Raw genomic sequence first — 25,807 nt, forward strand, 5'->3', positions numbered from 1 at the left:
AAGATTGCTCACATTTGCTACAGTCATCTGCGTTCCCCTTGTGGGAGAAGGCTCCAGATAAGTCACGTCCTATGCCAATATATTGCTATACAAAATACACTAAAAGAAGAGTAGGGACCTGAAGATTAATAGAGACAGGACCATTTCTGACTTCATGACCAAGACGAAAGACCTCAGTTACTGCAGGCGGTGTGCTTCTGTAATAATTTATAGGGATGTGGCTTGACAGCTTCCAAGATTAATGCTGCACTTTTTTCTGCTATGGCCTTGTACACCTTATAAAAACTCCAACTTATCGGCCATTATTAAAGCACAGCAGTCAGTATCGTTCTGTCAGAAGGGAGATTTATTTCTGTATACACCCACACATGTGATGATTGCAATAGGAAACAGAAGGTATTCTATTTTAACACAGAGCTGTATATAAACAGCCATAGCAATAACTTCACTGTTAAGGAAATTGAAGCTCTGAGAAGTAAATATATGCATTGGCAGCCAACAAACATTAATTTGGTGCTGAGAGAATGAATATTTTTATACTGAAGACACAGAATCACTTTCTATATATGAATGATTTTAATGAACAGTTTGGCAATATCAAGTCACTAAACCAGCAATTCCTACAAGAATTCCCTGGAATCCAGGGGATAATGAAGAATCCGGTCAGTGGTCCCTAAAACACAACAGTTGCAAAACCAGAAATTTATACAGATTGTTTCAACATGCTCAAAGATGCCTGGCAAAACAGTCAGTGAAGAAGTGTCCAAGACAGTCATCTAATCCACAATATAAGGAAGGGTAAGAATCCTAGGAAGTTTTACCAGCTCCTTCCCAGAGTTCCGTAGTCATTTTGACACCTCGGCAACTGTATTTTGCTCCTAATATGGCCAGCTGTACATGAACGGATATTTGCTGTGGAATCTGCAGTCGGCGTCCGCACGAAGGATCCACAGCAAATACCTTTCAGAACATGCTATGGAAAACCGCTTTCTTCTTCACACTCGTGGAAATGAATTGTGATTTCCGTGAGTAGAGGAAAAATTGAGGAGTGTTCTATTTTTTGTGCAGGCTCCGCACGGACGGCTTCTATTGAAGTCAATGGAAGCCGTCCAACCCGCAGCCCATCCACAATGGACATTGGCGCGAAAAATATTTTTAAAACAATCGTCACTGTGCATGACCGGTGGCGAGCCACCACGGTCATCTACAATACAGAGAAAACCAGGTACGTGGGGTCGCCGGCCATGAACAGAGGAGGATTTTGCGGTGGGCTTCCACATGCAGAATCTGACCCATCTGTGGGCAGCCGGACTATTTCAGAGGCTTTTGTATTGTTCACTAGATTACTAATATAAATACACCATCACAGTATAGTTTCTGCTACTTACAGGGCAACACAATCGCAAGGAGGTTATGAAGAATGTGTGTTGCTAAAAGCCACACATTGAATTTTGAACATGATAAATATGATGAACTGGAACAACAAAAGAGAACGAATGAAGGCAGCACGATTAAAGGGCTCCTCTGGCAAAAATACATTTTTCCATCTCTGTCCCCATATCGGATTGCCTGTCAGAGTCTGGTGATGATCTCTGTGTATTCCAGCCACTTCCATGCAGTGCAGCCCCCTGTCCGATACATTAGGCACCATCGTAAGGCTGAGATTTTTTACTTTCACAACTATCCCACAGCAGTAGTTCAAGCTATACCATTTTTGCCTATTTGGTGGACAGTTTAATTATCAATACCTTCTGCAATCTTCTAAATAAGCTACAGACCATAAGTATACAGTCAGGAGGATGAGCTGTGATCTCCATTATTATAACTGTGTGACAGGAGCTGTGAGATCATTAGCAGTAACTAAGACAGGAGTGTCTGTGTCCCACTGCAGGCAGTTTCTGAGGTAGGTGTATGTAACAGCACTACACAGACTGTGAAGAGAATTAAATTTGAGAACACAAAAGCCCAAGTAAATCTGAGCTGGTCAGAATTGAGATCACATGACGCACAAAAAAAAAGAAAAAAAAAAAAAGAGGCGAACAGTTTCAGTCAGAAATAACTAACCAAGGTAACGCTAGCCTACTTCAATATACAAGGGGATAGAATTAACAAAAAAAAAAAATCACAAGAGCGGCCCTTTAAATATAGGGCATGGAATATCCCAGGAAGGCAGGGGTGAAAACAAGACTTGGCCCACACAGGGAGAATAACGGGTGTTGCAGCAGAATTTTCGCAGCAGAGAAATAGAATTTAAGTGGAATTAAAGGTTTCCATTTTTCCCACTGATTTCAAGGGGTTTTGGGGGGGGGGGAAAAAAAAAAGAGGAGGAGGAAAGTTTGTGGCTTGCGGCTATTCCCTCAGGTTTTCATTAAACAAATAGTGCTGCAGACTGCTGCCATATTATTCCGGGTGGATTTTGATGGGAGCATGAAGAATGATACAAAGGGACCGACAGTGCGCTTGCCTACATTTGGTAACTTCTTGATCCATATGCCTCTTCTGTGCACAGGGAAGGCAGTTGGAGACACATAGGTGACCAAACTATATTTCTAAACCAGACTAATTAGAATTTGTTTCATTAATACGTATTTATTGATCAACTAGACTGACATAAAGGCTGGTTTAGACAACGATTATCGCTCAAAAAATCTTTTGAGTGATAATTGTTGTGTTCTTTGAGCGCAAGGTGATCGCTCCAACGTTGAGCGACCACCTTGGACTCCGAGCAGAGGATGCAGGAGACAAGCGAGGTGTCCCGGCTTGTCTTCTGCATCTCACTGTTCTCTGCTTAGAGCACCTGGCTGTTATACAGCCGAGCGCTCCGAGCGGGGTATGGAGAACACAGCTGGACAGCTGTGTTCTTCATACCCCGCCTGTGTTCAGGAAGTGGGATACAGCTGAAACAATAGTATCAGCTGTATCCCGTTCTTCATAACCCGCCTGTGTTCAGGGAGTGGGATACAGCTGAAACAATAGTATCAGCCGTATCCCGCTGTGAATTCCTGATAACTGATTGCTGATCTTTCAGCACGCTGAAAGATCAGCGATCAACGACGGCTTAACGAAAACGGCACAATGTCAGTGCAGTTAAACACAACGATTATCTCTCAAAAGATGGCTTTAAGCGATTTGTGAGCGAAAATCATTGTGTCTAAAAGGGCCTTAACAGTGTGTCCATATCTGTGGAAGAAAATGCCGTTGTCAGCATTTGAAAGTAGAGAGAATTGGAAACCAAGAATGCTGCACTATATACAGGCTGCAGCTTTAAGACTTGCAACATGAGCTGGAGATGCCACCACGGCCTCCAGTCTGCGGATGTCTGTATGCAGTGTCATAAGATTACTTGGGGTTTTGGGAGTGTTAGCTTTACGTAGGAATCTCAAGATTTTGTATTTCTCCGAAAAAATTGCAAACATATTAGGCTTTAATGTCAGATGGGAACTCCCAGAGCTTTTGGGCAGGGATGAATAATCTTAATGATGCTAGATGTGTCGTAATGCCAGCATATTAGACACAATGGGTGGCTTTTAGGAATTTTTTTTGCCAGCCACACCTTCTTGTTAAGAAACTTATTTCTCAAACCAATCTTACAACATTTTCCTCTGAATGACAAATCTTATCAAACTGCACAGTACTAATGGAGACGGCTGTAATGTTTGTAAGAGCAGCCTGCAGGTCTTCTCACCAACACCTAATAACTGGCAGCATCACAGACGGGCAACACCTATTAATATGTAATAACTTACATATATCTGTATAGCGGAAAGGGAGAAAACTACTGACCAGGGAGATAGATAGGCCATGAAAGAGAATAGTGGGCAGACTGGTCGTTGTCTGTCCACCTAGTTTTATAAATACTCCCTGCAGTCCATAAGGCTATGTTTACACCTTATGCACCAGGAAATGTTCCAGATATATACGGGAAGCGTGTCCATAGGGTGGAAGGGGCCACAAGTATGGCATACCAAAAGTGCCATTTTCTGCATGTGGATAGTCTGGTATCAGTTTGCCTGCCTTTTTGTTTAAAAGGATGCTTTCACATGAGTGGAATATTTCTGCAATCCACATCTAAAGACGCAGCTTAATCTGTTTCTACAGATTTTATGTGCCATAACTTGCAAGAATACATGCGAATTATGGTGCTGAATTTTCTGCGTTTTAAGGTGCAGATTGCAGAAATATTCAGCTTGTGTGAAAACACCCTAAAAATAAAAAGTCTCAGTGGCTTCTGTACTGCTTAGTAGACAAAGGCCTCCTGTTCACGGGCGGTATTTCACTGTGCTACCTGTGGCGATAATCCGCACGCGGGTAACGCAATGATTGCTTTTTATAGGATAACTATGGAAAGCGCAGCCCGATGTACACGTGATGCAAATGCAAACTGTTACTTAGTGTAAATACGTCCACAACAAAAGTGACCAGCAATAATTCACTCACTAGTCACTTCATTTCAGTTCACCTAAACAAAAACAAAAAAAAAAAACACCGCTAGTTGATTAAAAGTTGCCTTGTGTAAAGCTACAGTGGCTCATACTTGAACCCACTATGAACGATACACTGGCCAGCTAATGAACAATAAGTGCTCGGTGTGACAGCAGACATACAACTGTCATGTGGAAGCTTCCGCGACTGTTCCGAGAGACCATGTGAACGATAGTTGCTCCGTGTAAAAGTACCCTTACAACATGTACAGCTGATTTTAACCTAAAATATAGTTTCCATTAATCACATTAAATGCTGCACAAGGTGGAGATAGATTAAACAAACTAAAACAAAAGGATGGGTAAGAGGTATGATTCAATCAAGGATATGAACATTCCCATAAGCCAAGGAGGAAGCAAGAGATTTTGCACATGCAAACATAAAAGTAAAAAATTTCGGGACGCTGCAGAAGAATTTTTTTATTCTCTGGGTGTGCGTGCCGAGCATAAAGGAAAAACAAGTTGTGATCAAAACCCAATGAAGGCTAGTAACACGTGCAAAGAAAAGACAGCTGTGCTGTGACCGATATGCCTTCTACACAGGACGAGAATCTCACAATTCTCATTTGCCCAAGCAAAACAAGCGCCCCAACTCATTCGCGCGCGGGCAGCGCGTTTAGACTGCACGATTCTCGTTGAGAACTGAATGCCGAATGAAAAGCACATGATTCTCGTTCGTTGTGGGCTTGTGTTTAAACTGAACGATCATTATTCTATGTAGATGCAGCATTACTGCCATAATGATTATGCCATTTTATAGACTTCTTGGCTCAGGCTCCTTTTACACGGAGCGATACATTGTTTGAGTGCACAGACTTTACACAGGCGGAGAAATCATTTGCAATTTCGCTGCATTTGCAAATCATTCACTCATTGACATTCACGCTACAAGTGAATGTGAACGACTAAACAATCGCTGTTCACACACAATTACGTGTGAACGAGCAAACTATTTTTATGACTGCGTTAAATGAATGGCAAACAAGAAGTGAACAAATATCGTTCAAATTTGCATGATTCAACGATTTTTTGACCGATGATTGTTCCATGTGAAAGAGCCCTCCGAGTGTTCAGGTCTACGATTTACATACAGCATGAAGAGACTGCAGAAGACTGCATGGCACATGCCTACGGCCGTATGTGTCAGGAGCTGCAGGTCTCCCCGTAGCGTTTTACACATTTCCAGCCATACGCACTGCTGGCAGAGATTACCTATGGGCCGTGTATGGCACTGTGCATGCCGGCATATTACCCGCTCGGGGATATGCGCAGTGCGATTTTTAAATTGCACGCTCTGTTCAGAGTAGGGATGTGTAGGTAAAGCTGCCCTTACACAATGCATTGTGTATGGACAGCGTATCATACGCAGCCCATACAAGGGTATAAGTTTCACGCCACGCGTTACACAGAGAAATAGAGCATGCTGCGATCTATTTCTCTTGTGTATCGATAAGCAGTGTCAACACACTGGTGTGCATAGAGCAATGAACATACATTGACTCCATTCACCGTGTATCATGCGACTGTGCAATGCACGCATGATACACTGTGAAAACACGCATGCACCCTTAAGAGGATATGTAAATACAGGGGGAAAAAACAAGAAAGATGGCAATATATGTGCTGTGTCCTAAAGGGCAAGCTTCATGGCAGACATTGTGTAGTAACAGAGAACATTAAAGTGACCATATTGGAGTCATTTGCTTTGCTACAACTCTCAGCCGTCCTACTGTGTCCTATATAGGAAGCGTGCCAAGAGAGCATTGCATGCAGAGGCCGCAGTAATATAATGCTTTCTCCTTAGTCCCAGTGGGATCACATTTGTGGATTACTACATAATTCATAACACAGTGTAATAAGCAAATTAAAATCTAGTGAAGAACAATGAGACATTTTTTCCTTTAACTATTCCCTTTCAAACCACAGATCCCATTATAACAGCATAGATGCTGCGTGTGACGACTTACCTGAGACTTGGCAAGCTTCTTCTCTAAAACGTCTCTCTCACGCTCCGTCTGCTGAAGACGCTTATTTAGCTCTACGATGTCTCCTTTTAAGGAAGCCAGGGCTGCTAGATGGAGCTGAAAAAGAAAGGAATTGAGATTATAAAACAGCAAACAGGCCGAGTTTAGATGTCTTACAGAACAAAAAGCATTTTCTTGCACTTAAAAACTTTAAGGATGACCACCAGACCTCTAGCATATAACTTCTTAGACCTTTTATATGGGTTTTTTCCTACACGACTCATCTGTAACCCAAAGAGGTCTACGGTGACTTCACAATATAATGAAAAAATATATACTGTTTCCCCCAAAATAAGACACTGTCTTATATTCATTTTTGGCACAAAAGAGGAACAGTGTCTTATTTTCAGGTAGTGCGAGGAGGGCCTTATACTCACCTGTTCCGCGGCGTCTGGGTCCCTGGCACTGCTGATCTCCGGTGGCGATGTGGCAGGCTGCAGAGTCCTCGGCATTCACACAGAACTCTACGTCTGGTGATGGGGCTTTGAATACCCTGCATCCAGCAAGCGAGTGCTGTGATTGGCTCATGAGCGCCATGGCTCAGCCAATCAGAGGCAGTGCTCGATGAGCCAATTACAGCCATACAAGATGTCATTCACTGAATGACTATGAATGATCGAGCACCAGCTCTGATTGGCTGGTGCTCAATTCAATCTCAGCACTCGCTTGCTGGAGGCGGGGTATTCACAGCCCCATCACCAGAAGGAGAGTTCTGTGTAAGTGCAGAGGAAACGGCAGCCTGACGCAGCCCCGGAGACCAGCGCGAGAGACTCAGACGCCGCCGGCTAGGTAAGTATTCATTTATTTTTTTGTTTGCTAGGGCTTATTTTCTGGGAGAGCTTACATTTCAAGCCCTCACCCTGAAAATAGGGATAGGGCTTATTTTGGGGGAAACACTATCTATATTAGGATTTCTTGCACTGCCATCATTCTGTGAAGACACAGTTGGTCTGCTTACCTCAAAAATGACCATTTACATCCTACAGACTTAATGTGACAGATTGACAAAAAACTTTGGTTCCTTATGAATGACCAACTTGAGCAAAAAACAAAAAAACCACACTTCAATAAAAATGTCTCTTCTTGAACTTATTTCTACTCTTTGTATATACAATAACTTTTACCATTTTCCATAAAAGGCATTATCATAGTGTTGTATAACACTGCATTGATCATGAGAAAATCCCCTCATATTATAATAGCAGGTATGCACTCTAGTCTTAGCCTTCCGGAAGATTCCCTCCATGCTAAAATTCATTTATGACATTCCCTTGTGTGATTTGAGAGCTAAAGTTTTTTTTGTGTAAAAGGTCATCCTACAATATATCAGGTTCATATCGAATTCCTAAGATGACTGGCATCAGCCCCACTTAGAGGACACTTATCTTAAAATGGCCATGCGAAGCAATCAAAAAATACATTTATTTTGATAATCTTGTTGTTCCAGAGGCAGAAGCGCATGCAATCAGAGTAAGTGTGATTTATTGCTTCAGCAGGAAAAGTAGTTTTCTGTGCAATCAACCCCTTCACCTCCAACCGGGCACTAAGACCACATTTGTAAGAGACCAGTAGGATAGTGGTTAAAGTCCAAGTATATCGAGCGGAAACATTGACATAAAGGAAAGCGTTCTTTTGCAGCTGATCCCATTACAGACCACAGTCCATGACGAGGACTTCGTTGATCTAAAGAGTACCAGAGAAATCCCCCTGTAGGTCAGGTGGTAAGTTATGGAGAAACAATGCAAAGATGTAGATGTCAAAGTAACTTATTAAAGTAATAACCGTCATACAAACCTATGCAACGGATTGTCTATACAGTTACATGTGTGTCACTGACACCTGATAAAGCTCCAGTTTATATATACTAGATTGACGCGATGTTTGCTACACGAACATAAAATGGGCTCATTCACATTTGCTTTTCTGCATGGCACTGTGTTGCAACGCTATGCAGGGGAAAAAAAGAAATCAACGCATGTCCTTTATTTTTGCGATATCGTTCATTGCTTCCAGTGTGTCCAGCGGCAGCAGCAGCCCCGGTCTTATTGAAAACAATGGGAGAACATCATAATCCCCTGCTGCGACAGCCACGTCGGGGATTCCTTCAGCCCCGCAGGGATGCGATGCTGTTTCCATGTGAAAACGCTTCGCATCCAGGGGTTTCCACATGGACTGCGAGGGTGATATCGGGCCGTGATGCATAGCTAAATATCGCCCTTGCCAGTGTGAAGGAGCCATGACTCTCCCTAGGGGCGCTGTTGGCTGAAGAACAACATATGATCTTTGACCTGGCCTGACAGGTCACTCAATGTATTAAACTAAAATTTTATGGCGGTGGTGAGGATGTATCAAAACGAATGACACCAAAATCTGGGGCATCGATACTGTAGCAAATGTTGCTGCAGCTTTTAGTAAGCGATTTATTGTCAAAGTTCGGCCGGTCTCACATGACCGGATTTGTATTGCTGATTCCACGATCGGCGTCCATGCAGACTTTCCACTGTAAAATGCAGGTATTGAAAGGCATGTATTTTTCGATCACACTCGCGGATACGAACTGCGTATTTCGCGATCAGAAGAAAAATCGCAATACGCTCTATTTTACAGCAGAATCAGACAGCCTCCATTGAAGTTAATGGAGGTGTCAGACCCGCAGACCATACGTAGTTAACACTGCGTATAGGTTGCAGGTACCCTACGTATCATCAAGTGACAGCGCGAGAAATACGAGCAAAGAGGAAAAAAACCCTGTAATGTGCATGACCGCCTCCATGGTCATCCACAATACAGGCACTTGCAGAACGCAGGGTCATCGGCCGGGCTCACAGCCAGAATCCGCTGTGGCCCTCTCGCATATGGAATCCAACCCTTCCATGGGTGGCTGGCTTTACTGGAAACACATTTTCACTGCACAGTACTGCTATACAACAATGCGGTTGCTTATGGAAATGTGCTGCAGAGAAATTTAAAAAAAAAAAAAAAAAAAAGGAGAGGTCCTGCTCTCCTATGTGTATTGCATAGCATCTAATATACACCCACCACCACAGAGAAAAGTGAGAATTAGAGATAAAAGGCTGCAGAGGGGAAAACTGGTGAAAAAATGCAGTAAGCTATAAAAGTGATAAAATTGCCTGAAATGCTCCATACATAAGAAAACTTACTGTAAAAAGTACCTGAAAAGCGAGCGTATGCTTTCAATTTTTAACTTCAGTTAGTGTTAAAGAACACATACATTTTATCATTTGGATTTGGTCCCTCGGGTGCATCAAGGTTTAATTATTTAGATTCATTATATTAGGGGGGGGGGGTATAAAAAGCTCTGAATCTTTGTGGAATCTACTGTATCTGGAATATTACGTTTTGTCCTATGATTTATGTGACGACCAATGACTAGTGCGTGTATAACCTACATAACGTATTCAGGCCCCTGGATAATACAATACTGCATGAAAAAGCAGAATGCAATTGTACATCATCTGATGCGGTTTCATTGACTGATTCTGATCACTTAGTGCTTTGGCATGATTTAAATGAAGGATATATGGAGTTAACATGCCGTATGAGTAGAGAGGCCAAGTATAAAGCAGCCGGGAAGCAGTCACTACAAAGTTACATAAATCATGTAAACATGCCTGCAAAATTAAATGGATTTCTTTGATAAATATTACAATATCTAAGAAAGTTTCACTTTGTACTAGGAGCTGAATCATTAATGAGACTCAGTTAATGCTATACCGTAACATATTGGCAAAAGCTCAAGGTGACTGTTAGCTGGCCTGCACACATCATATTTCCTGGTTCACAGCCCCGTAACATAACTGGTGGCATCTTTGCATTCGTAGAATCAAAACTCTGCCAAGCATCGCAGGTTGTTTTTGGATCTTGGTGAATCGCCAGAATCTGTCACCCATAGTCATATTGCTCTAAGTAGTTTATCAGCTGAGGTGAGTATCCAGAATATTACATCAACACCATGATATATTAGAAAGTTTGGGAGGCTAAATTTCTCAAAGCACGGTGGCAGAAAACCGTCACATAAGTTGTTATAAATCTAATCAAAGTTTAGTCTTCTTTCTCCCTCCTCCCCCTCTTTCTCCTGCTCCTTTTTCTCCCATCCATATTGACTTTCCAATAGCAAGGAGCAGCGGCCTGCAATGTTCCTCACATCGTGGAGGGGATGGAGAAGGGAGGAACCCAGCACACAAGAGTTTCCAAGCCTCGACACCCAGCAACGGGAGGAAGAGAGAGACTTGGCATCACCACACCAGAAACCGGCGAGGGTAACGTCCGGATGGACAACCTACACAATGCATATACACAGATAGCGTTAGGCTTACTAGCGGTGGGAACACGTAGGCGCAACACAAATGATAGGTGGACATGGGGGTCGGTAGGATAGAGTTCTCAACCTGTTATAATAGTTAAACGTTCATGGTTATGTCCTCTGCCCATTAAAGCCATTTAGCTAGATAATATAGTGCCATATACAGATAACTTTCCATAACATAACATTTCTCTGGGGTGAGGGAGAGCTCCGCCCACTAGAAAGCCCGCTACCCACTGGACCCCAGCGTCCATTAAAAACCGGACGCTAGCTAAATACAGAGCTGCCCTATACCCTCTCTTTAAGGTAGTTGTTCTCATCTGACATACTACCTCTACTAATCTTTCTTTCACCCTCTCCTCTTACTAATTCTTCCTCTACTTCGTAGGTACTAGTTGACCTCCTTATTTAGGAGCAAATCGTTGTTAAGTGTTTGTCTCGTCTTTTTGTTTGTTTTTCGGTTTTGTTTTGTATGGCCCCTCCTTTCTTTAACAACATGGCACCACTCAAACTTAGTTCACTAAATATTCGAGGATTTAATGTTCCCCAGAAAAGATCACAGGTCTTATACCAGCTGCACAAGCAGAGGGTCCAAGTGGCACTATTTCAAGAGACACATTTTAAAGTGGGACACGTCCCTGCCATACGAGATAGGTATTACTCGCATTGGTTCCACAGCGCCAACCCCGACAGCCGGGCGGGTGGGGTTTCCATCGCGATACATAGGTCCCTAGCTCACCACCTCATAGAAACCAAAACAGACCCTCAGGGACAATATGTCCTCATTAAAGTGAAAATAGGAACCACTAAAATCACAATCGCAAACTGGTATGCACCAAACCAACAGCAGGCAATAGCTAACCAGGCCTTCTTGAAGGTAGTGGCAGAGTTCGCAGAGGGGGTTGTCGTGGCTGGAGGGGACTACAATATGACTTTAAACCCAGAAATAGACTCCTCGGCGAACAGAGGCAATGTTCCCCCTGGGCAACTACGGACCTTTAAGAACGCAGCGCATGCACTCCAGCTGGTGGATGTGTGGCGTATCCTGCATCCACAGGATAGGGACTACACCTTCTTCTCACATCCACATAATTCCTACAGTCGCATAGACTACTTTCTTATGGGACACCATGCCCTGTCATGGCAACCTACGGCCACGATAGGGGATATGGTGTGGTCGGACCACGCTCCTGTATTCCTGACCCTAACCTTACCAGATCAAACAGACCGCCAGTGGACGTGGAGGTTGAATGACAACCTCCTGAAAGATAGCGTATGTGAAGCAGAAGTTAAAGAACAGATTGAAACATTTCTTGCGACACATGCCACAGACACCACTTCAGCTCCTATACAATGGGAGGCACTGAAGTGCGTCCTGAGGGGCACTCTAATAAAACATGGCTCTCGGCTCAAAAAAGAAAGAGCCACTATTATTACTAAACTCCTTAAACAGATCCATACCTTAGAGTCTGCACATAAAAAAACCCTCTCGCCAGATACCCTGGCAGATCTGGTTCGGGTCAGGAAAGAGCTAAAATCAAAATTAGACCAGGCTTATACCCATCTAAGAAACCAACACAAGCGCTTTCACTATGAGTATTCTAATAAAGCGGGCAAACCCCTGTCCCGTCTGATCCACCCGAGGGCCACACAGACATTTATTCCACGAATCAAAAACGCGACGGGCACTGACACATATAATCCTACGGAAATCCTGGATATATTTCAGAAATACTATTCCCAGCTCTATAATCTTAAGGGACAATTCGCGGATATGAACGAAAATTTACTAAAAGACCGAATTTCCAAATATGTAGCAGAAACAGCCCTGCCGCTACTGGACCCCGACCACAGTGACGCATTGGAAAGGGATATCACAGCGGAGGAGATAGAGGAGGTTATCAAAAGCACCCCTGCGGGGAAGAGCCCAGGGCCCGACGGTTTTACCCCCGCCTTTTACAAATTTCTTAGACAGCAGCTCGCCCCTTTTCTAGCCAGGGCATTCTCTACGGTCTCCCAGGAGTCCCCTTTCCCGCAACAGGCCCTTGAGGCACATATAAGTGTAATTCCGAAACCAGGAAAAGACCCCACAGTTTCCACTAACTATAGGCCGATCTCACTGATCAACGTGGACATAAAGATTTATGCCAAGGTCCTGGCCAACAGGCTTTCTCCGCATCTCCCGAGCATTGTACACACGGACCAGGTGGGCTTCGTCAGAGGGAGAGAAGCCAGAGATAATGTAATAAAAACCCTGCTCCTTGTGGCTAGGGCTCGAGACGGTGCTGGCCCAATGTGTTTGTTGTCGGTAGATGCGGAGAAAGCCTTTGACAGAGTTCATTGGGGGTTTCTTGAGGCAGCCCTCAGGCAGATAGGGCTGGGTCCTAAATTTTTGTCCAGAACACTAGCTCTTTACACTTGCCCCACGGCCAGGGTTAGGATAAATGGCACACTATCCTCCCCCATCCACATCAGGAACGGGACCAGGCAGGGCTGCCCCGTCTCCTCTGCTGTACGTCTTAGTGATGGAGCATCTAGCAACAGCAATTAGAAATAATCCGAACATCAACGGACTGACAGTGGGAGGGACCCAGTATAAAGCGGCCTTATACGCCGACGACATACTGCTATATATCACACAACCCCGCATCACTCTGCCCTCCTTCATCGACGAATTCGAAAAATTTGGCCACCTATCTAATTTTAAAATAAACTATAGCAAAACTGAAGCACTAAATATATCCTTAGGCCCAGAAACAAAAAAACACATAATAGAACACTTTCCCTTTAAGTGGCAACAAGAGGCTATAAAGTATTTAGGAATACATATTCCATCGGATCACTCCAAACTGTTCTCCATGAACTACTCTACCCTACTGGATCGCACTCTTAAAGACCTGACCGCCTATTCCACCAGAGTTTTGTCATGGTTCGGGAGGATACAAACCATTAAAATGGATGTCCTACCCCGATTCTTATACATCTTCCAAGCTATCCCTATAACGGTACCCCAAATATTTTTTAACAAACTGAAGTCCGCACTTATCAGATTCGTTTGGGGGGGGCAAAGACCACGAGTAAGCACGCGCACGTTATCGTACCCCAAATCAAAAGGAGGAACTGGTTTTCCCGACTTTAAGAACTATCATACGGCGGCGATTCTCACACACCTGCTAGACTGGCACTATCACACCGACAATAAACAATGGATAGCACTGGAACAAACAGACAGTACAATCCCTCTGAGGCTACTCCCATGGGTGAAAAAAGAGGATAGGGCCCAAGCGATAGGTGCCAACTACTTCCTAAGGGGTACACTTAGACTATGGGATACACAAACACGTCAACAGATACTGTCCAGGGAACATAGCCCTTTGACGCCATTGTTTAATAACCCAGCTTTCCCACCGGGGAGGGAGCGAGAACGCTATTTGGGTTGGGAGAATCGGGAGGATACCAGGGTCCAGCAGGTCCTGGGTGGGCAATCAATTCCCACTCTGCAGGAACTCAAACACCGATTCGGAGACATTCGTGTCTCCTGGCTCGAGTATTTTCAGTTACGCTCCTTCCTTACACCTTGGGAGGGAAGCGACACCCCGGGCCTGGAATTGACCCCCTTCGAGAGGTTGTTCGAGTTGCGGTCGCCTCCGGAGCACGTGCTATCACAAATATACGGCCTTCTGATGCATGAACTTAGTTGCACAAGCCCGGGCTTCAAGTGGGCTTGGGAGCAGGAATTGGGAGAGGAAATCACACAGAGCGACTGGGAAAAATCATTTATTTTCACACACAAACTAACCATGGCATGCGCTGCTCAAGAGAAAGGGTACAAGGTGTTGGCTAGATGGTACAGATACCCGACGCGACTACATGCGATATTCCCCTCGGTGTCGGACATGTGTTGGCGCTGTGGGACTGATAGAGGCACTCTGTTACATGTCTGGTGGGGTTGTGATAAACTGCGGCCCTTCTGGAACAGGGTGTTTGCCACATATAACTCAATGTGCAGAAAATCGATTAGCAATACGCCGCAGATAGCTCTCCTCTCCATCCTGCCGGCCCCATTAGTGCACAAAAGGGAGACTTGCTCCGGTTTTGTATTGCAGCAGCCAGAGCAGTCATCCCTCGTCACTGGCGATCCACACAAGTTCCCTCAATGAGGGAGTAGCAGCAGGAGATGTCATACCTTAGCCAGATGGAGGAGCTATGTGCGGAGCACTCTCGAGAGCCCGAAAAACAAAAGGAGAAATACAGAAAGACCTGGCAGCCCTGGATTATGTTCGAGTCCTCAGCAGAGTTTGCCAGCTTGTTCTACTAAACGTACTCACGAGCCCTGTAGGGGCCGCAGGGCCTTTGAAGTTGGGGACCGACTGGAAGACGCTCAGGGTGCTCCCGCCCCCCCCCTCCCTCACCCCCCCCTTTTTATTTTTTTTTTTTTGTTGTTGTTCGTTCTCTTATTTTATGTGTGAGTGTATGTGTGGTTCTGTCTGTGTAGAGGTGTTCAGTGAGCTATAGTCAAAGTACCTTGTCTTTCTGCGCTATCTAATTAACTTGCTCAGATCGTTTCTATATCTTCCCCCCCCCCCTCTTTTTCTCTTTCTTCTTTCCTCAAATGAAAAGGATCCCCACCACATAAACCATAATATTCATCACGACATAGACCCCACCTTTACCGTCAGTTAAATATGCGTTGATATAGTAAAAGAACAGTGGATTGGGGGCAAGGGGGTCCGGGGATCATCTATGGGCTAGACGAATTGACTGTTATATTTGTTGTTTACAAGAAGATGTGCCCAATTGTTGTACAATATGAACCATAGGCCCTGCGAGGCCTATTTCCATTTTCCCTTTTATTGTTTTTCCTTTCTCCTTTTTACTGATATTTCCTAATGTTTGTAAAATATTCAGAAAACTTAATAAAAAGAGATTAAACATAAATCTAATCAAAGTTTAACTGGACTGTGAAAACTTTCCGTGACGAGTTATTTTATCTTAAAGGGAACCTGTCAGCAGCTTTGAGCCCCATAAACTATGCTATGGGACTCAAAAAGGTGAGGGAAAGGGGGTCCGGAGAACAGCTTTTTATTATTCTCACTGTTCGCTTGTTCCAGCACTGGGCCACAAGAAATCACTGCAAACTGTGTGAAACTTGTATGAAAGCTTTAATGGCCAAATGGAGTAACAAAATATCTAGACTAAATCACTGGGGACACCCCTAAAACACAACTTTTATTAAATAATGTGTATAAAAATGGACTGGTAGGATGTACAAGACGAACAAAATACACAAAAACATGGAACTGGCCCAGGCTACTAGTTGAAGCAATCCCAGATCTGTTATTAGCCAGAGGACCCTCGGGAGACAACACTGATCAGAGATGACTGAAGAAACCCACAAGAAATATAGGTTAGCTATAATAATTAGCTTATTATCTTCCCAGTAACAATAGGATTCACCTAGACCAGAGGGAACATTTTATGGGTGGTCATTCAGCATCAGTAGTGACTTCATGTATTGATGGTATTTAGGGACATTATACCTCATTTTAGGAGTTTTGTCAATAGTAAGTTTTCTCATCTTAACGGCCCGGGGGCACTGCGCCTGATCATAGTTATTAAGCTATATTTCTTGTGGGTTTCTTCGATCGTCTCTGATCAGTGCCGTCTCCCGAGGGGCATCTAGCTAACAACAAGTCTGGGATTGCTTCAACTAGTAACCTGGGACAGTTCTGTGTACTTTGACTTGTAAGTTGCATTTTATACACATTATTTATTAAAAGTTATGTTTTAGTGGTGCGCCCTGTGATTTTATATAAAAGTGGTGTGCATATGACTCTCTCATTAAAATACTATGTAGTAGACATGATAATTAGTCAGTATAAAATGTCTATTGATTTGCATAAACCAAATGTATTATGCTATTGTAATGACTTTTAACTTTGTGGAGGTTAAAGGCCACACAATCTCATCATGGTATTTGTTGGACAATGGCATGGTGAAAGATGTGTGGTGTAATGTTAGCTGAGTACATAAGTTGCACAAACAGCCTCTAAGAGTTAAAGGTCATAGTGTTATATGTATACTCGTCCAATACTGAGTGTTTTCCTAGCCCTCTTCCACCCCCCACACACAGACACTATTTAAACAATGAGTTGCCACGTACACAGACATTGCTTAAGGTTGCCTGCATGCTAAGAAGACAAAGTCCAAGCTACATCGGGCTTGAGGAAGGGTGGGCAGAGAGGCGGGAGATTCTATATGATCCGACAAATGAGAATCTTATATGTTACTGATGTAATCTGTTGCACACCCATTAAAGGGCAGGTGTCATGTGTTATAATAAAAAGCCTGAGCCTCCACACATTGTAGAGACTCTCCCAGTTTTAGACCAGCATTTGTGTCTGATCTGGTCGATGATGTGTGCACACTATACAATTTGGAAGCTACAAAATACCCCGAAACCTGCTGGAGAAAACCATAATCCAGCTCAACTATTTCTATTTTAAAACAAAAGCCTTTATAAAGCAATTCAAAGGGCAAATAAACTATGGCACAGTAATGTTCACACACCTAAGGTACCTTTATTCGGGCGAAAATCACCCTGTGTAATTGCTTGAAACAGTGATTTGTGGAGACGGTCGTCATCTGTACACAGGGCACTGAGCGAGAAATCATCGCTCAGTGTAAACAGGAGTCATTCACTCTGTTGGCAGATTGACGACTATCACTCCTGTGTAACAGCATAGGGCAGGTAGTCGCCGGGAAGGCTGCTGGATGCTTATGTGCCCGCCAGTTGTAAAGGGATCATAAGGGAACGTTCACATAGCGTTATTTACTATGGGGTGTGTTTACATGAGGGCGTTCCATCACCGCTGCCGAAAACAGTACTGTGACAGAATCCCGGAATGGGATCATTCACCTGAATTAGTAAAACGGATCACTTTGGTGTCCATTTCACAAGAGTTCTGTTTGTTTCAGTTCTATCTGGAGTATAAAATAGTGTAGTCGACTACATTATTCTGTAATCCCAATATAATGGATACGAACGCTCCCGAAGAGTGAGATTAAACTTTGCTACATCTGTATTTGTGATAGTTTTAACCTTTCCAATCCACTATCTGACCTCTGAAGACATTATGGTTTAAGGCTGTACAGCTCCGATGTTGGAAGACATCCATCGGGGTTCTCTTACTGTATATTGCCAGCCTCTCTGCTGTCGAAGCTTATATAATGTGTCACCTCATGCAGTACTGGCTTTGGCCAGCATATAGCACCGTTGTAAAACAGCAGAAAAAAAAGTAACCCCCTAGGAAAACCAGGATACAAATTGCATTGGAAAGGGTTAATACCTCCTATAATTATTCATCATTATGTTCTTAACCTTCCGATTTATTCTACGTACCATAACTAAATAAAATCACTATTAAAAACTCCCAAAACCCTGTACTATGCTTCATGCCAAAAATTCAAGCACATTGCAGAATCCTCTTGAAAAGACATAATAAACCTGGTAAACTCCAATGTAATATAACATCTAACAACTAAAATGACAAAATCTAAAATGAAATGAATGCGAAAATATATTTTGTTTTGTCAAGTTACTGTTATTCCAATCAGAGATATTGCACTGGCCTGCCTCTACGTGACTAAATGTGATTTAATCTCCAGGTAGCTGGTATGCTTGTTTGAGTTTGATGATAGATTCCAGACGGCTTATAAAAGGGCCATTTTTGCTATTTACTCTATGGAAGATGGCTTTGAATTAATACAGAGAAATTGTATGATGCCTTCCTTTATTGTATATTCAAAGCAATAAAGAGAAAGCCAATAATGAATAAAATCATACCGATTCCTCCACTAAACGACATGTTTGGATTCAACCGCCATTCTAATGTTTTATTGTGGCTCACCGTGTTGTGAAAATATAATCGAGGAGGTGATTTTATAATGCAGCCGGTGAAATGAGGCGTTTCTGGCCATTTCTCTGAGCAGTGGAAACAATAACTTGAAATTGCAGTCATCTAGTCTTAACAGTGCTTGAGAAAAGAATAAGACAGAAAGAAAAGTAAGGACCAGTGACTTGGCTAAAATTAGGTGCTCAAAGCCAGGAACCGGACAATGAAAAGCACTAAACAGAGTCTTGTTCATCTCTTTTGGAGTCATGATGAGGAATTAAATGAACCAAATACTCCAGGTATAAATTGATCAATCTGTCTGTGTTCAGGTAAGAGGATCCACCCGCCAGACGCAAACATGTAATGGCAAGGTTCAGTACCGTACGTCAGACTATGCTCAGTAACATCTGGAAATAATAACGTTAATCCATATCATCATATGGTGGCTGAATGGTTGGCACTGCAGTCTTGCAGCCAAGGAATGCTAAGTCTTAATCCTAGCAAGGCAACATCTGCATGGCGTTTGAACGTGCTCCATGTGGTTGTGTGGGTTTCTTCCTAGTACTCCAGTTTCTTCCAATACAACAAGCTATTCCCAAGAGTCAGAGGTGGGCTGCATCTCTAATCCCCATCTGTGTGCTATATCATCAGTGACGCACAATAAATATTATTCAACACCTTATTTCTTTTATTGGGTTTTCACTCAAAAATTTTGTGATATTGTATAAATTAGGAATAGGGAAGTGAAACTATGCGCCCCCACTGAGGACAAGGACTTAAAGCGGTTATGTCATTTAAAAAAACAAACAAACAAAAAACAATACTTACCCATTTCTCCCCCGGCAGTCTTCTTACCGCACATTCTCCTTGCTGATCTTCTCCAGTCCCCTGCGTCACCTCACCACAAGTCGGACAGATGATCATCTTCCTGTTATGATGCATCCATTGCCGGCATTCGTCTTCCTGACGGGCAATGTACACTACATCACTATTGACCTAATGTTCACTGCCTAGGAAGGAATGCTGTCTCACCACGAGAGTTCATGGACTATTGCAGAAAGACAGTGCACATGCACAGTCTCTGCAATAGCTCGGCTCTCCCTGCTAGGCTATGAACGCTACGTCACTAGTGATATAGAATACATAGCCCTGCAGGAAGGAGACTGCAGAGAATGGATGCTTCGTCACCGGAAGAAGAATCGTCCGGCTTGCGGTGAGGTGACCTGGGGGGACTGCAGGAGACAGTAGAAGATGTGGTAAGAAGACTGACATGGGAGGAATAGGTAAGTATTGATTTTTTGTTTTCTAATGACAGAACCCCCTTAAGAGAGCGATATGTTGGCACTGGTTAAACAGCAAGGATGTAGCTTTAGGCCTCTTTCACACGGGCTACAAAATCATTGCTACAAATTGCATGTATGTGAAGCTCCTGGTTTCCAATGGGTTCTTTCAGGCTACAAAACATCGCTCATGTGAAAGAACCCATTGGAAACCATGGTCTTTACATACATGCGTTTTTGCAGCGATGATTTTGTAGCCCATGTGAAATAGGCCTAAATCTCACATTACAGAAATGTAGATTACTATCAAATGTGTAAATTATGAAAATTCTGAATGTATTCTTTTGTCTTAAACAAACAGCTGCTAAAAGAAGAAAAAACTTTACATTTTTTTCCAACGGGAATAAATATGTTTTAGCCTTTGTAAAAGGTGCACTAACTCTTTCCATGCCCGCTAAGTGGGCAGGCTCTTCCTGATGTGATGCCCATGCAAATGTGTCCCCATATCTGCTAATGTCCCCTCTAACAGCATGCAACAGCTGACAAAGAGGGAGAGAAACATTGCCGCTGCGCCTCTTCTTCCTCCGATCACCATCTTTGTGTTGTATTACTCTAAAAATATGCCGTATATACTCGAGTATTAGCCGATCCGAGTATAAGCCAAGACAATAAGTTTCACCACAAAAAAACTGGGAAAACTTATCGACTCGAGTATAAACCGAGCTATATTCGAGTATATACTAGGTAAAAAAAATACTCACCTCCCAGCCTGTGTCTGTGCGACAAGCTGCTTGAATTCTCAACGCCGTTATCCGCCGCCGTCCTCTCTGCTCGGCTCTGTCAGTGCTGTGTAAGTAAGCGCTGTGATTGGATTGAGCGCCAGCCAATCACAGCTAGCGCTCATTCCAATCACAGCACTTAATTACACAGCACTGATGGCAGGGGATTTGAAAGCTGAGCAGGGAGATGACAGTGGGGAGAATTCCAAAGCAGTTTAATTGGCTGTGAATGATTGAGCACCAGCTGTGATTGGCTGACGCTCGATCCAATCACAGCTCTTACTTTCAAAGCGCTGATGGCAGGGGATGACAGAGTTGAGCAAAGAGGACGGTGGGGGGTGACGGCGGAGAGAATTTAAGCAGCCTGCCACACCGCCGCTGGAGACACAGACACCAGCTGGGAAGTGAGTATAGAGGAGTTTTTCTTAAGCCTTCCCTGACTTGAGTATAAGCCGAGGGAGGCTTTTCCTCACAAAAAAATGTTCTGAAAAACTAGGCTTATACTCAAGTATATACAGTATATATATTTTTATTTGTGGTGGCAGAGGTTGGTTTCATATATATAAACTGCCAGATCTTGCAAAATAGTGAGCTGCTCTTTGCAAGTGTCTCTCCGCTCTGGTTTAAAAGGGGATTTCCTTTTACGACACCCATACAATTGACCTCTGAACCAAACGCTGACATAAAAGCAGAGGCCTTGGCACTGGGCTGTAAGTCAATGGGGTTAAAGAGCTCAGTAAATCACTGTACGACAGTTCAAGTGAAACCTCAGGACACTTATATTTCCAGTCCTTTCAATGCTGTCACCGAAGAGACACTCGGCCATGTGGGTTAGCACATTTTCTTTCTAGCAAAATATGTATTTTCAACCAACCAGTGGAAGAAATAAGAGCTCTGGCCCCAAAATCAATCTCATCCATTTGATTCCATTAAAAGCAGCAGTATTGATTTGATGTCTGCAGTTTATCCGTTAAATGTATTGATAGTAGGAGTGGAACAACAAATAGACTTAAAGTAATTACATCTCTTTAATCAAACATTTCTTTAATCACATTTCGCTTTTCCTTATTTCTAATTCTTGGATTCAGCAAAATTGTACATTTAATCACAAAGAATGTGCTGGCAACATGAGGTCAGGCTTTTCAAGGAACAGACACCTTATGTTTTTTCTTCTTATCATTTCTGTTCAGCAGTAAAAGTGTAATTTGTATTAAATCAAACAATACTGTGTGGAATACCACAGTCATATCACAGGCACTACACTGGTCCAAGCTTTACGGGTGCACACAAGATCCTGGATCACTCCGCACGGCACGCCACTGCACTAAGCCTCTCCCAACTGTAAGGCCTCAACAAGTCCATGGGCGGACCGGATTCCACATGCGGATTTCCACAGTGGGAGACCTGCGGAAAAGATTTGCGGTCGATCGCGAATGTGTTGGTTTTTCTGTGCAGATGTACGCGGATGCACTGCGGATCATCCGCTTGGGAAAAAATCCGCAACCCCGCCTCCCAGCCTTTTCCCCACCTCCCTCATTGATTTTAACCTTCAAATCCACAGTGCATCTGCAATTGTATTTGCGGATGCACTGCGGATCATCCGCACCTACTGACTTCTATTGGGCTGTCGGCACTAAAACGGAGCATGCTGCAATTTGTTTTCCACACCAAACACTCCGCAAATCAAATCTGCATGCTTGAATTTGGTTGTGGATGCCAATGCTTCCTTATGGGCACTTTGAATAGCGGATTCCGCAAATCCGCCCAGGGACCTTGGGCCTTAGACAACACAAATCTCTTCTTGCTACTAGAGATGAACAAGCGTACTCGCTAAGGCAAACTACTCGAGCGAGTATTGCCTTTTGCGAGTACCTGCCTGCTCGTCTCAAAAGATTCGGGTGCAGGCGGGGTGAGCGGTGAGTTGCAGGAATGAGCAGGGGGAGCGGGGGGGAGAGAGTGAGAGAGAGATCTCCCCCCCCCCCCCCCCGTTCCTTCCAGCTCTCCCCCGCCGGCACCCAAATCTTTTGAGACGAGCGGGCAGGTACTCGCAAGAGGCAATACTCACTCGAGTAATTTGCCTTAGCGAGTACGCTCACTCATCTCTACTTGCTACCATTAATTTAATAGTAGAAACAAAAAGACAGATTCTACATGGCAGTGTTGTGGGCACTTTAGGGCTTTGTTGATATTAATCTTTTATAAGAGCTATTGGTAAATAACTTTGTACAATGTCATATACTACACAGATTAATTCGTTGGGATTCTGGAAACCACAGGGAAAGAAATCAAAGGATGACAGCAATCACACAAAAAATACGTAGCGCTCAGCAGCTAGATGAACACGTCTTGCTTGTGAGGTCATATCCAAGTAGTAACCATGTAACCGGCACCATTACTGGCTCATTATAGAATCACCCATGACACTGCCACATCATTGCCAGTTAGTGCATGGATTTAATTTGTGCCATCTCTTTGGACTGACTCATTCAGACTTTTTAGCTTGCCTATATAATATACACACCTAAATAAAGGTTAACTGTATAACACGGCCCCTTTGAGTCTACAATCTCTACATTTAAGCTGTCAGTTTAATTGCTTATTGCTTTTAATTGCATATTGCTACTCACTAGATCAGCCGTGATAGCGATAACCTGACCCTACTAATGCGACAAGGGAATAAAATAATTACGCCCCTGTCAATAGGATAGCAATAATGGTGCAGAATGAAAGTTCCAGGTTCCCAAATTCAGAACTAAACATATTTCTCTTTCCTATAGGGCCTGGCTCACACAACCGTATACGTAAAACGCTGCATGAGTCACGCAGGGTTTTACCACGGTGGAGCTGAAGGTGAGCCGGCCTATCACCACGCATGGCAGTGATTTTATACTGCGCAGACAGTGTATCTCATGCACGCTGCCATGCGTAGTCTTCCTGCTTTTTGTTTAAATTTCCCGCTCTGTCACTCTGCATTGGCAGGTTACAACGTCGCACATATGTAATTTCATGCGGACAGCTAAGATTACACGCCAATAGAGAACAATGGGCTCTTTCTCATGTAATGCGCGGCAAAATATAACATGCTGCATTTTTTTTGCGCTCTCGTAATACGCAATGCTTACACACAAATGTAAGCAAAATAGTGTAAGTCAGTGTATTTGATTGTCTGAGAATTGCCGCGTAATATGCAATTCAAAGACTTTTGTGTGAGCCCGGCCTAAAAGTAAAAAAATAAAACCAATATCTACAAAACAAAACTACACATGACCTAGTGGACGTACAAGATCACACATCCTTCATAAAAGGGATCTGAATACAGAATACTACTGTCCAAAGTCAAATCATGTCTACATTAAAGAGGTTTTCCCATGACTTAAAATTGCTTCACAACCAGACTGACCATCCTGATCGCTGCTGACCAGGACATGTGACTGCTGCAGCCAATCACCGGCCATAGAAGGTCACTGTTGTGGTCAAGAATTGGCAGCAGCAGTCACAGGTCCTGGTCAGCAGCCAGCAGGAAGGAAAAAAGTGGCTGCAAAGCAATTTTAAAATCGTAGTAAAACCCCTTTAAGCAGAATAGAGATAACTCAAACCCCCAAAATTAACCCTTGCCCTCCATTTTTGCACTTGCTGGCCTGTCCCAATCTGCTTTCACACCTAAAGCTACTCTATATGCTGGTATATTTTGTGGATCGGGCCTTACGTCTGACCATTCACATTGATAGCATCAGACTGAATAATTCCCCGTGAATATTCTCAGGCTACAACCCCTCATCACTATAAATTACTATGCATTATCACAGTAAATCAAAGTTTCCATCCGGAACTCCACTGCTCCCTATGCACCAGAAAAAGGAAAATGCTACTTTGTCTTCTATACTCTCTTATGACAATGGAATTTGTAGAAAAGCAGCATACAACCTTGAAAATTGAAGAATTAATCAAGGCTCTGATTAGCTGTCAGAAGAAGAACATGCAAGTGCTCAGCATAGGCCATCATGTCCTGCTAGGGTTATTACTCATTTTCCCTGCAGATTTTCATCAACATATAAATAACCCTTATTTTCATCTTGCGGGAAATCTTTTATAGCGGTTTATGTTAAATGGCAGTCTATTATCGGCTTGTGGAAAATCAGTAACACCGAGTGTAATATAATAGCACCTTTTACACCGCACAACCAAATTCTGCAGTGGTGTTAACACTTCTTGTTCAGCTCGTGACCCAAAGTAACAAATATTAATTCAACCTAATAATAGGGAAAATCCAGAACAAAAAAACAAGACATGACCTGAAGTTCAAATCAGCGGTGCCCAGGAAGTTGAACCACCACCAATTTCTGGAACAAAGGAGCCAAGCAGCTCTATAGAATCCTTTTGGCACAACTAAGAAATCTGACACAACATTTTAAGCAGAGAACCATTGATTTCAAAGACCAGTAGAATTCTGAAGACAGCACTAAAGAGGTGTCGTTCTCTGTCATTTTGGAAACCAGCAAAACCGGACGTGGGTAACAATAATCCGATAATCCGGCTGTGGGTAATGCAGTTAACGCTTTCCATAGCGTTGCTATGGAAAGCGCAGCCCTGACGTCTCCGACGTCCCCGAGCGGAGAATCATAGCGATTCCCCGCTCGAGAAATTCAAATCATGGCATGCCACGATTCTCCATGGTGAGCCTAAGTCCGGCACTGTAGGCTCCAGCTTCGTCTCCCCATGCGGCCAAAGCTGGCAAAAGCGCTGTCACAGACGTCCCCGGGTCCCACTCCTCCTGCAGCACGTGTCACACTTCAGCTCCCCCGTGCTGTTACTGGTGTCCCCGGCTCATATTCCCTTCCAGGACCTTTGCTTCATGACCCAATCGGGAGCCAGGGGTGTGAGAGGGATGTTCCTCCTGTCAAACCTATAGCTTCCGGTGGTGTCAAGATACAATAATACCTGGGCAGTCTGAGGCTGGTGAAATTAGTTTTCAACTAACATTCCTCATAATCGAAAGGGGGTGATAAGTGAGGCCATACCCCCTT

General features: G+C 43.5%; 1 protein-coding gene across 3 annotated transcripts in view; it reads right to left on the reverse strand.

Moving 5' to 3' along the window:
* MCC (MCC regulator of WNT signaling pathway) overlaps positions 1-25,807 on the reverse strand; it is a 283,211-nt gene that overhangs the window by 103,579 nt on the left and 153,825 nt on the right. For all 3 annotated transcript variants that reach the window (XM_066603069.1, XM_066603071.1, XM_066603070.1), the window contains one exon: positions 6,449-6,562. In XM_066603069.1, coding sequence (XP_066459166.1) covers positions 6,449-6,562 — 114 coding nt within the window. The remainder of the gene's footprint in view (positions 1-6,448; positions 6,563-25,807) is intronic.

Source organism: Eleutherodactylus coqui, chromosome 5 (assembly GCF_035609145.1).
Source record: "Eleutherodactylus coqui strain aEleCoq1 chromosome 5, aEleCoq1.hap1, whole genome shotgun sequence".
Taxonomy (NCBI): domain Eukaryota; kingdom Metazoa; phylum Chordata; class Amphibia; order Anura; family Eleutherodactylidae; genus Eleutherodactylus; species Eleutherodactylus coqui.